Raw genomic sequence first — 12,506 nt, 5'->3', positions numbered from 1 at the left:
ATCTTAATCTCCATTTCATTGTTATAATGTTGTTCATTTATTTTCAAAAATTCCTCTATAAACAGTTGGGCATTTGAATAGAAACACAGTGAGGAGCAAGTCCATCTTTTCCTAATCTCCCCGCCCTGCTAATGAAAAAGAGCTTTGTCATGTTTAGGATTGAGATGAATTCTTTTTTTTTTTTTTTTTTAACATCTATTTATTTTTGAAACAGAGAGAGACAGAGCGTGAGTGGGGGGAGGGGCAGAGAGGGAGACACAGAACCTGAGGCAGGCTCCAGGTTCCGAGCTATCAGCACAGAGCCCGATGCGGGGCTTGAACTCACAGAATGTGAGATCATGACCTGAGCTGAAGTCAGACGCCCAGCCAAGTGAACCACCCAGGAGCCCCTTGGATTGAGATGAATTCTTTTACAAATCTCAGACCTTAAACCTTGCTTTTAAGCAGCCATCAGTTTCCATGCAACAGGTCAACAACCCCCAAATATGTTGGATTAAAATTTTTCTTTTAATAAAGAGATTTGAGATTCCATTTCAGTTACCAACCAGGTCTTTCAACTTCTTTAAAAAAAAAAAAAAAAAAGGTTCCTATCATCCCTCTGGTGATTATTCTATTTTATCTCCATTGCCCCAGATTCTCTCCCAAAACCCTCTCAATCCAGCTTCTATTACCACCAGTAGGTTACATCAAGGTCAACAGCGACTGCTAAACTCCACAGACAAATTCAAGTTCTTCTTTTTTAAAATTTTTTTTTTAACTTTTATTATTGAGAGACAGAGCATGAGTGGGGGAGGGGCAGAGAGAGAGGGAGACACAAGATCCGAAGCAGGCTCCAGGCTTTGAGCTGTCAGCACAGAGCCTGACGCAGGGTTCGAACTCACAAACCACAAGATCATGACCCGAGCCGAAGCTTTACCAACTGAACCATCCAGGCGCCCCGACAAATTCAAGTTCTTAACCAGAAACTCCCATCACACTAGAAGCTGCTAACCCCCCTCTTCTTCTCCTCTAGCCCTGGGGTCACCAAATGGACTGTCTATTCCTCTTTTTTCCTTCCCTTTTTTTGCCTTTGTGGAAGTAACTCCCTTCAGTATAAACCACTGACTTCTGCCAAGAAACCCCAGACCCGCTAACCACATCAGACTCAATCCCTGCATCCTACTCCAAGCAAAAGGTATCCATCCAACATAAACATGTCTAACAGCTACATCATGCATTCTTAATGGCTGCTATATTCCCTGTAAGGGGATGAAAATTGGTTCTTGGGAGCAGGAAAAAAACTCTTACTCTTTAAGAAGTGTCTATGAAAATAATAAATATAAATAAAAAGTGTGTATGTGTATAAAGCAAATATATAAATATAATACTGAAATCAATACACAATATATCTGTGGTATTAAGATGTCATTGGGAAAGGGTGATTAGGAGAAATGTCTGAAAAGACTCCTGGGGTGAGGAGCAGTAATGAAAAAAAAAAAAAGTTGAGAAATACTAATCTACACTGTGCCCAGCATTCTTAGGTGCTAGGGATACAGCAGTGAATAAAATAGACCAATGCACCTGCCCTTGTGTCAGGAGAGAAACAAACAAGTAAAAGTATAGACTTGGTCAGGTGGTGATAATTGCTAAGGAGAAAAGTAAAAGTAAGGAAAGGAGGAGAGTTGGAAGGGGAGGTGACTCGGCAAGAGATGACAACTTTAAATATGGTGGTCAAAGAAGGCCCTCTGACAGAGCATCTAAGTAAAGACATGGAGGTGAGGGAGCAAGCCATGGGAATATCTAGGGAATATCTAGGGGACTGTCCAGGCAGAGGGAGCAGTATGTGCAAAGGCCCTGCGGTAGAAGTGCTCTTGGCATGTTTGAAGTACAGTAATGAGTCCAGTGGCTAGGGCACACTCCTCAAGGGAATGGGTAGCAGATGAAGTCAGAGGTCTGGCAATGAGTCCAGTAGGCTATTATAATGACTTGGCTTATCCTCTGAGAGCAGAATCCACTGGAAGTGTTTAAGCAGGGGATTGATATGAACCAATTCATTAAAAAAATTTTTCTTTTAATGTCTATTTATTTGTGAGAGAGAGAGACAGCATGAGCAGGGGAGGGGCAGAGAGAGAGGGAGACACAGAATCTGAAACAGGCTCCAGGCTCTGAGCTGTCAGCACAGCTCAAACCCTCAGACCACAAGATCGTAACCTGAGTGGAAGTCAGGTGCTTAACTGACTGAGCCACCAGGTGTCCCAGGACCAATTTTTAAAGTAGGTTCCACGCCCAGCATGGAGTTCAACGCAGGGCTTGAACTCATGGCCCTGAGATCAAGATGTGAGCTGAGATCAAGAGTCAGACACTTAACCTACTGAGCCGCCCAGGTACTCCTGAACCAATTCATTTTTTTAAAGATCCCTCTGGCTCCTGGGTTCAGAGTGGATTGTAAGAAGGAGGGATGGAACCAGAGAGACCGGGTAGGAAGCCCTTGCAGCCATCCAAGTGAGAGATGACGCTGGCTCAGACCCGGTGGGGCAGTGGGAATAGAGAGAAGTGGTCAGATTCTAAAGGTAGTGCCCACAGGTTTTCCTGGTGGATGAAATATGAGAGTCAGAGAAGAATCAAGGATGATGCCAAGCAAGAGTGGAGCTTCCAGCCACTGAGATGAAGAAGGCTGAAGGAAGCAAGTGTGAGGACAGGAAAAGCACGGGGTGCGGTTTGGGACACAATGAGACTCCTATTTAAGATCCCAGTCAAGATCGTCAATAGGAAGTTGGCTGGAAACTTCCAAGTGTGGGATTCAGGGGGAAAGTCTGGGCTGGAAATATCTGTTTGAGAGTGTTTCTAGTAAAAGCCATGCCACCGGATGGAGCACCAAGGAAGTGAGGGAAGAGGGAGAAGAGAAGAGGTACAAGAATGGAGTCATCCCCTGGATGACCCCAGGGATAAGGATGAACCAACATCGCAGATCCAAATAACAGCCTGTGAGGTGGCAAAACCAGGAGAGTGTAGTGTCTGGGAGCCAGGGGAAGACAGCACTTCCAGAAGGAGGGAGGGAGCCACTGTGCCAAATGTAGACCAAGGAAGATGGGGACAAAGATTGACTATTGGGTTTGGCAGCTCGAAGCTCTCTTGGGAAATGCTGTATCAATGCAGTGGGTTCAAGAGAAAAAGTGGAGAGAGGGAGTTGCTGCTGAGAATATAGCCAACTCCTGGAGAGGTTTTGCTTAAGGGAAATTGAAAAAAAAAAAAAAAGGGGGGAGTAATAGCTGGAGGGCTTAAGTGATTTTTTTTTTTTTTTGAGAAAGGGAGCATGAGCGTGGGAGGGGCAGAGAGAGAGGGGGACAGAGGATCCAAAGCAGCTCCACACTGACCGCAGCCAGCCCGATGAGAGGCTCAAACTCACAAACCGGGATATCAAGATCTGAGCTGAAGTCGGACACTCAACCGACTGAGCCACCCCGGCGCCCCACGTGAGAGTTTTTTACGATGAGAAAATGACAGCATGTTTTTTGTGTGCCCAAGGGGCTGATCCAAAGAGAGGAGGAAATTGCGTGGCAGAGAGAGAAGAGAAATCCTCAGCAGTGTTCTTGAGGAGGTGAGAAGGGATGGCTATGAACAGTGGTCGAGCTGGCCTAGGGGCACAGCACGGAGAGCTTCTCCTGACCACCTACCTTGTGCTAGCTACTCCATACCCTGAGGTCATGGAGTCCTCACAGTTTTGAGAGAAAGGCAAAATTAGCCTTATTTTTCAGATAAGGAAATCAAGATTTAGAGACTCACAGACTTAGAAAAGAAGCTGACATGTGAACCTCCTCTAATTTCCAATGCCTGGTCCCTTCCCAGGCTGCCCCACGGAACACCTTCATTTTGCAGAGAGAAACAGGGACTCTTTGACCTGCTCAAGGTCACATGGTGGTCTAGAACCTGGCGCTTGGCTCTTGGCCTGTGCTCCTTTTCTTCCCTTCTACTGAGCTCGTCCTCCTCCGTGCCAAACCGTCACCTTTGCTGAGGCCCTTGCTCACGTCTGGAAGAGCCTACTCATTCCAGACCTTGCCCTCATGCTCTTTTTTAGTTCTAGGCAGGTTTATTGAGGTATAATTACGTACAGTAAAATTCATGCTTTTTAGGAGTACCGGCCTATGAATTTTGACTAATACATAAAGGCGCGTAAATACCACCACATTCAGGATATACAGCCTTCCATTACCCTCCAAATTACCCTTGTGCCCCCCTTTGTGGTCAATCTCCTCTCTCACTGCCAACCTTGGGCAAAACCTGATCTGTGTGCTGTCCTCATCATCTTGCTGTTTCCAGAATGTCACGTGTATGGAATCATACAACATGCAGCCTTTTGAGTGTAGTTAATTTCAGTTAGCATAATGCATTTCAGATCCATCCGTGTTATTGTATGTAGCAGTAGTCCATTCCTTTGTATTACTAAGAAGTATGCCATTCTGTGGACAGGCCAAAGCTTGTTTATCCATTCACCAGTTGATCGATATTTAAGATGTTCCCAATTTTTGGCAAATATGAATGACGCCACTATAAACATCTCCATACAGATTTTTGTGTAGACATATGCTTTTAATTCTCTTAGACAAATATCCAGAAATAGGATTGCTGGGTCATATGTTAAGTCTATGTTCAGCCTTTTAAGGACTGAAACTATTGGATATCCATATGCCAAAACAAACAAACAAACAAATTTAACCATGACCATATACAAAAAATAACTCAAAATGGATCACAGACTTAAATGTGAACCTAAAACTAAAAAATGTCTAGAAGAAAAACATAGGAGAAAATACTTGTGACCTTGCATGAGGCAAAGACTTCTTAGATTTGACATCCAAAACATGATACATAAAAGAAAAACAATTGATAAACTAGAACTCATAAAAATCAGAACTGCTTTTCAAAAGGCACTGATAAGAGAATGAACAGACAAGCCACGTACTTAGAGAAAATATTTGTGAATTACTTATCTGATAAAGGGCTCGTATCCAGCATGCATAAAGAATTCTCAGAACTCAGTAATAAGAAACAATCCAATAAAAAATGCACAAAAGATATAAAGAGACACTTCACCAAAAAGAGATATACAGAAGGCAAATAAACTCACAGAATAATGCTCAATATCATTAGTCATTTGGAAAATGCTAAGTAAAACTACAATGAGGTAAACGACACGCCTATTTAATGGCTACAGTTTTAAAAAGCTGCCAAGTGCCAGCAAGAATGCAGAAGGCTGGGACTCATACTTTGCTGGTGGCAAGGTTGTGAAATGACACAGCCACTCTGGACAACAATTGGCAGCTTTTACAAAGTTACACATACAGCACGAGGGGGTGGGGGGTGGGGGCAGGTGGACTATAAAGGAGAAATGGGGAAGTTCTTGGAATGGCGAAATTGTTCTATATATTGATTGTGGTGGTGGTTACATGACAGAATGAGTTTATCAAAATTCACAGAAGTATACAGTGAAAGGGGAGAATTCTTTACTGTGTTAATTTTACTTTAATCTAAAAAATAGCAGGGGAGGGTTAAAAGCAAAGGCACAGATGCCCCTGTGTGACTGGGCTAGTTTACTTCTTTGTGCCTCAGGGTTTTTTGTTTTTTAAGTCTATACATTGAGAATAAAATGGCACCTTCCTTATGCTGTTGTAAGACTTAAATCTCCCTCATTTATGTTTTATGTTGTAACGATTAAAATATTTAGATCTCTCATCTATTCTCCAATTTATTAATTTTTTTTCTTTTCAAATTAGTGGTTTTGCTTTTTTTCCCCATTAGCTCATTATTTATTTATTATTATTTTTAATTTATATCCAAGTTAGTTAGCATATAGTGCAACAATGATTTCGGGAGTAGATTCCTTAATGCCCCTTACCCATTTAGCCCATCCCTCCTCCCACAACCCCTCCAGTGACCCTCAGTTTGTTCTCCATATTTATGAGTCTCTTCTGTTTTGTCCCCCTCCCTGTTTTTATATTATTTTTGCTTCCCTTCCCTTGTGTTCATCTGTTCTGTGTCTTAAAGTCCTCATATGAGTGAAGTCATATGATATTTGTCTTTCTCTGACTAATTTCGCTTAGCATAATGCCCTCTAGTTCCATCCACATAGTTGCAAATGGCAAGATTTCATTCTTTTTGACAGTTGAGTAATACTCCATTATACATACACACATATATATATATTATATATATAGTATAAATATAATATATACATGCATATATATATATATACCACATCTTCTTTATCCATTCATCCATCTGTGGACATTTGGGCTCTTTCCTTACTTCGGCTATTGTCGATAGTGCTGCTATAAACACTGGGGTGCGCGTGTCCCTTTGAAACAGCACACCTGTATCCCTTGGATAAACGCCTAGTAGTGCAATTGCTGGGTCATAGGTAGTTCTATTTTTAGTTTTTTGAGGCACCCATACTGTTTTCCAGAGTGGCTGCCCCAGTTTGCATGCCCACCAGCAGGGCAAAAGAGATCCTCTTTCTCCGCATCCTCGCCAACGTCTGTTGGCAACATCTGTTGCCTGAGTTATGCTTCAATTTATGTTGTAAGAATTAAAACACTTAAGTTTCTAATTTATCCAATATAGGTAAATTACCTGGAACATAGCAAATGCTATGTAACTTTTGGTTGTTGATTTTAGTCCTGTTGGTACTACTCATGTATTGCTCTTTGAGGAAGTTCGGTGATGAAATAACGGAGAAGAAGGGCACTTGGGGGCTGGGGTGGTCTGAAGATGGGGAGAGGCAGGCACATGGACTCGCGCACAGAGTGGAGGAAGTCCGTGAGAAGAGAACGAAGGACAAGGAGAGTGATTCTGAGTACAAGCCTGCAGTACTAATGTGGCATCAGCTGCGGGCTTTAATAAGTAACTCCCTTTCACTTGCAAAAGCTAATTAAGTAATTTCTGGAGGCCAGAAGTGACTTGGGCTGGATTTAATGACAGCCCCTCCACAGATCAAAACGTTCAAATCCTTTGTCTGTGTTACAATCCCAAACCTAAAAGGAAGAAAAGACCAAACACTCCTACCTCCTAGATACACAGTATCCAATCTCGCTGAAGTGACACCTCCCGGTATTTATTTGAAGGGTCTGCTCTCAGCTTCAGCCACAAGTCCTGTGAACGTTAGTGTGAAATGGAACGATGTTACCAGAGTCCTGGCCGATTGTTACAGACTCAGGGAATTTTCATCAAAAACAGAAACCTGAGAAAATGTAAATAACTGTGTAACTTGCAGGGATTAGTGCCCTGCTGGGTGACTTTTCTCACAAGGGTGGAAATTGTAAGAGACTTCATAAGAATTAGAATGCTCCATGTGACAATTTATTTTAGCTCCTAGCTTTTCTTTCCAGGGGGCAAATCAACGCAACTTCTTACAGTCTTTGTTTCATTTGGGTCACAAGCCGCAATTTTCAGACAGGCTTCACCTAGCCACCCTATCTGAGACAAGGAGGTTGCCACCTCGTTGAAAGGGTAGGTAGATGGAGGCAGATTTTTTGATAACTGCTAGTAAAAACCAAATCAACAGCTGATCGAGCTAAGCACAGCAGGTTGGATCGATTGTGCGGTCTCAGCAGTTGGAGGCTCAGGAGGGCAGGGCATCCGCAGCATAAGGCTAGCTGGTTCACTGTGTGCCCCTAGAACACAGGGCAGGGTGGACCAGCAGAACACCCGTGAACTTTAACATCCATATTGCCGCTACGCCACGCACATGAGGAATTGTTGTACTCTATCAACCTACTCACCGATATCGTTTCTAAATGATGATGACTTTCAAAGGTACAACCGCAACACCATTAACACAAACAACAAAATCAATGATAGTTACATAATATTACCTAATACCCAGTCCGTGTTCAATTTTCTCCGGTTACCTCAAAAGTGACTTTTATAAAGTGTTTGTTCAAATCACAAACAATATCCATACATTGTATTTAGCAACAAGTCTCTGAAGTCTCCCCTAATCTAGAACAGTCCCAGGAGTTTTCTGTCTTTATCTATCTACTATTTAGGTTTTCACTGAATAGAAAAGGCTTCCCAAGAAGTAAAAAAGCAACAAATCCAAGAGTTTCATAATGAAATATCCCTCAGTCTCTTTCTCCAGAAGCAATGTTACCAGTTTCATGTGTAGCCTTCTAGAAATAGTGTGGATAAGCATGCCTGGCCCTGAAGCTACTGTAGCGTGGTGACTTACAGTGAGGACAAGAGTTTGAATCTCCACCACTTACTACGTATAAATCTTGGGTATGTTACCACACCCCTGAGCTCTAGTTTTCTCCTGTGGCAGGTGGGATGTTGAAAGAATTAAATCAGATAAGCACTTAAATTATTTGTTATTATATACAGTCCCCTTTGGCTTTTTCCCAAATGATAGAATGGTGCACACTTCTATTTGTTTTTTCCATCTAACATACTTTGATAATAACTCCATATCTGTTCTTTTTTAAATTGAGAGAGAGAGAGAGAGCATGTGCAAGCAGGGCAGGGGAAGAGGGAGAGAATCTCAAGCAGGTTCCACATTCAGCACAGAGCCCAATGCAGGGCTTGATCCCACGACCCTGGTATCATGCCCTGAGCCAAAATCAAGAGTCGGACCCTCAACCAGCTGAGCCACCCAGGCACCCTCATACCTGTCCTTATAGATTCACATCATTGTTTGGACCATTTTCTTCCTTTGGCTTCTCTGCCATCCCATCCATGGATTTGTTCCTAAGTCACAAGCTCTCTTTCTCAGTCTCCTTGGCTGGTTTCTCCTCTCTCCTGTGCAGGGAAATGTAGGGGAGTCCCAGGGCCCTCCCCTTCTCTAACTACAGTTTCTCTACAGGTGATAGCCATTCCTCCGGTTTTAAATACCAGGGCGAGGCCGTGGAGGCCCCTAGGCATAAAATTTAAGGAGACATTCACTCTCAGGCTCATGAAAGTGCAGGGTTAGCCCCGGAGAGTGATTATCCCCTTAAATTGCATGCCCTAAGCACTTTGCTTCCTCCCCCTTGGTTCCACCTCCCTAAATACCTCCACCTTCTCCCCAGAACTCCAGACACATGAATCCTATTTGGCACCTCTAATTGCATATTTTAAACAGGACTTCTGCCTTATTTCCCACTCCCATGCCCAAACCCACACCTTCTCCTTGTCTATGTCAGTTAATAGCATCACCATTTATTCCGCTGCTTATCCTTGAGTCCTTTCTTTCGACAAGTCCTATCTTCTATCTCCAAGATATACTCCAAATCTGATAACCTGTCACCACCTCCAGCTGCTAGCCTCCTGCCTCTTGCTGCTGCGAACACTCCCTGCCCTGGAGTCTCCCTGCCTCCACATTTGCCTTCTTTCCTCCCCCTACCCCCTTATACGCACTAATCAGCAGCCAGAGTGACGTGAAGGAGATTGTGCCACTCTCCCATTTAACCCCTCTCCCCTCCCAGTGGCTTCCTAATGAATTTAGAATTAAAAGCCCACGCCTTACCATGGTCACATGGTCAGGAGACCAAGACCCAGAAGGTGCAACAATCTGATCCCAGCCTAGCAATCTCACTTCTGCCCCCTCTTGCTTGCCAGGTTCATTGCTGCCCCAGTGGTGTTCCTTCTCCCTGGAATGTTCTTCCCCAGATCTTATTATAGCCACTTCCTTTTCAGCATTCAGATGCCAGCTCAGGTATACCTCTGCTGACCACCCACACCCTTTCACTCAACCACTCAAAATTCCATTACCTGGTTTCATTTCTTTATAGCATTAGCACTACTATCTGAAAGTGTCTTATTGTTACCATTGCATAATAGCCTCCCAAAGCTCAGGGGCTTAAAACAAAAATTTATTAGTTCAGTTTGGCAGTGCTTGATTGGGTTGCAATTAAATAGCACCTGGGGCTGGAGTCATCTAGAGGTTTTTCTGGGTTGGACGTCCAAGACTCTTCGCTCCCATGTCTGGTGCTCCTCTGGGTCGCCTTTTTCTCTAGCAGAGTAACTTGGACTTCCTGCATAACAGCTCAAGCCTCCAAGAGAAAAAAAAAAAAAAAGGAACGGCTGGTCTTCTTATATAGGCTAGGCCTGGAATTGGCATGCTGTAGTTCTGCCATATTCAGGTGGTCAAAGCAGTCATAGGCCAGCCCAGGTTCAAGGGAATTGAGGAATGAATTCTACCTCTTAAAGGAGAAGTGACATGTGTGTAGAAGGAGAGAAGGAATTGATGGCGGCCATCTTTAGAGATAAGCTATCACATTTGTTTGTTCACTTGTCAATTATCTGTTTACTCCCATTAGGTTATAATCTCCATAAGACAATGGGGACCCTGCCTATCTTATTTTATGGCTCTCTTTCCAGCAGCCAGAACAATGCCTGGCACATACTAGGTGCCCAGTAAATAAATTAAGAAAGCACTTGATAAATGTTGGGGAAACTTAAATGGGCTGCACTAAACTTCCCCAGATTGGTCTCGCCAGGTTTGCTGATGCTGAGCATACCGATGCCACATCAGATAAGAGAAACCCTACATTTATAAAGTATTTCATTTCCTCTGCAAACAAGAAAAACTTGCCCTGAACACAAAATCTAGAAATAGATTTGGCATGTTTTCTAAATGGAAAATATTTCTCGTATCACCAGAAATTATTTTCCCACAGCTTGTACTACATGAAAATATTGAAGTTGACTGAAAATACCCCATTTTTTAATCTTGGTGTGGACTAGAAACAATTTTTTCTTTTTTGGTAGTAAAAGAAATAGAAATACTTCCTGATGTTTGAACTCCCCCAGATATTCCCAAACCAAAAATGTCATTTCAAGATAGATTAAAAAAAAAAAAATGTCTACTGAGAAATGTCATTAAAAGTTTGGTCATCAACATGCACAGTTTTTGGTTGTAAAGCCAGCACTTGTTTATTCAAATAATTACATATGACCAAGGGTAGAAAAAATTCCTTCAACTCTCCTCTTTGTTGGTCTCTACTGGTGAGTTCTAGAAAATAATCCTGTGTTTAAACCTTTTTCTAAATCCCTTGTAAATTAGTAAGTGAGAATGTATTCATCAGAAGGATTTTAGTGATTTTTGAGGTTAAAAAGAAGAAGGATTTAATTTTTGAAATTACATTTGGAGACTATCACTAATGAAAGTTCTTCTAATCTTTGTTTTATCTTTAGTTTTCCCAGATTTGCTCAAAGTGATCCCCTTGAGCATCCACGTCAACGTCATTCTCTTCTCCACGATCCTGGTTGTTTTAACCATGGTGGGAACGGCCTTCTTCATGTATAATGCTTTTGGCAAGCCCTTTGAAACCCTTCATGGCCCACTAGGGTTGTATCTTTTGAGCTTCATGTCAGGTGGGTACAAAATTCTCCTTCTGAAGACAAATGTGCCTTCCAGTGTGTCAAAAGACAGGTCTACCTAAATGTAGTTATAGTACATATAGATGGATGCCCACTGTAGTGTTATGTATGATTATGAAAGTAGAGAAAAATATAATTATCCAACAATGGGAAATTTGAGATACACATTATGATACTCTGTATGAATAAATGATGGTGACATTAAATCACATTCTGAAGATGTAATCAAAAGGATGCATGCTTGTATCAAAAGTGAATAAAACAGTGTATAAGATTTTATAACTATATATAAATATGGACAATATATAGGAGTATATGTATATTGTACATATACTCTCTCTAGCCTCCATACAGATACACAGAAAGAGAGAGAGACCATTATATTTGCAGTAGTTACCTCTGAGCAGGGAAATTATGTGTGATTTTCACTTTCTCTCATGCCTTTTAATGTTTCCAAATGTTCAATAATGTGCATTTATTTATTCACAATCAGAAAAACAGGAGCACCTGGGTGGCTCAGTTGGTTGAGTGTCTGACTCTTGATCTCAGCTCAGGTCTTGATCTCGGGTCATAATCAGAAAAATAAATACAAATCATGCAAAAGAAGTGAAGGGCCAGTGTTCTGCCCACATGAGTTGTAATATTCAAGCCTTTAGGTACTTTGTGTAGCCTAACGATGTATGTATCTGGGAAAAAAATAAACTCTAAACTCAGCAATCAGTTCATCAATAAACATGTCCTACTCAATAACCAAGGCAGATGGAAAAGAATACAAACTCAAGGTAGTGCCTCAGGGTGCTTAGGATATAGTTACAAGGAGAAGAGAAAGATGAGAAAATAAAAAATGTATACATAACTCGTATGTAGCGTGTCTATGGAAGGCCTCTCATTTCACCACATTTCAGACTTGCAAAAAGACGTAGTACTTTGTCATAGTCCCAGGAAGCATCCATAGTTCTGTTAATGATTCCATGTAGAGATGCGAGGTTACAACTCACACCAGCCAACAGTGGATTGAAAATCCCTGTTAGAGGGGTCCCTGGGTGGCTCAGTTGGTTAGGCATCTGACTTGATTTTGACTCAGGTCATGATCTCACGGTTTGGGAGTTCGAGCCCCACGTTGGGCTCTGTGCTGACAGGGCAGAGCCTGCTTGGGATTCTCTGTCTCCCTCTGT

The 12,506-nt window shown here is 42.2% G+C and overlaps 1 protein-coding gene across 1 annotated transcript in view; it reads left to right on the top strand.

Annotated features, from left to right (window-relative positions):
* Window positions 1–12,506, top strand: part of CLRN1 (clarin 1) — a 38,691-nt gene that overhangs the window by 14,571 nt on the left and 11,614 nt on the right. The window contains exon 2 of the mRNA XM_047098674.1: window positions 11,146–11,325. Coding sequence (XP_046954630.1) covers window positions 11,146–11,325 — 180 coding nt within the window. The remainder of the gene's footprint in view (window positions 1–11,145; window positions 11,326–12,506) is intronic.

Source organism: Lynx rufus, unplaced genomic scaffold, assembly GCF_022079265.1.
Source record: "Lynx rufus isolate CCGP_SWC_20201006 ecotype Redwood Valley unplaced genomic scaffold, mLynRuf1.p SCAF_5, whole genome shotgun sequence".
In the NCBI taxonomy this organism is placed as follows: Eukaryota; Metazoa; Chordata; class Mammalia; order Carnivora; family Felidae; genus Lynx; species Lynx rufus.
Note: the sequence above shows the minus strand (reverse complement) of the source record. Positions and strands in the feature narration are given on the sequence as shown.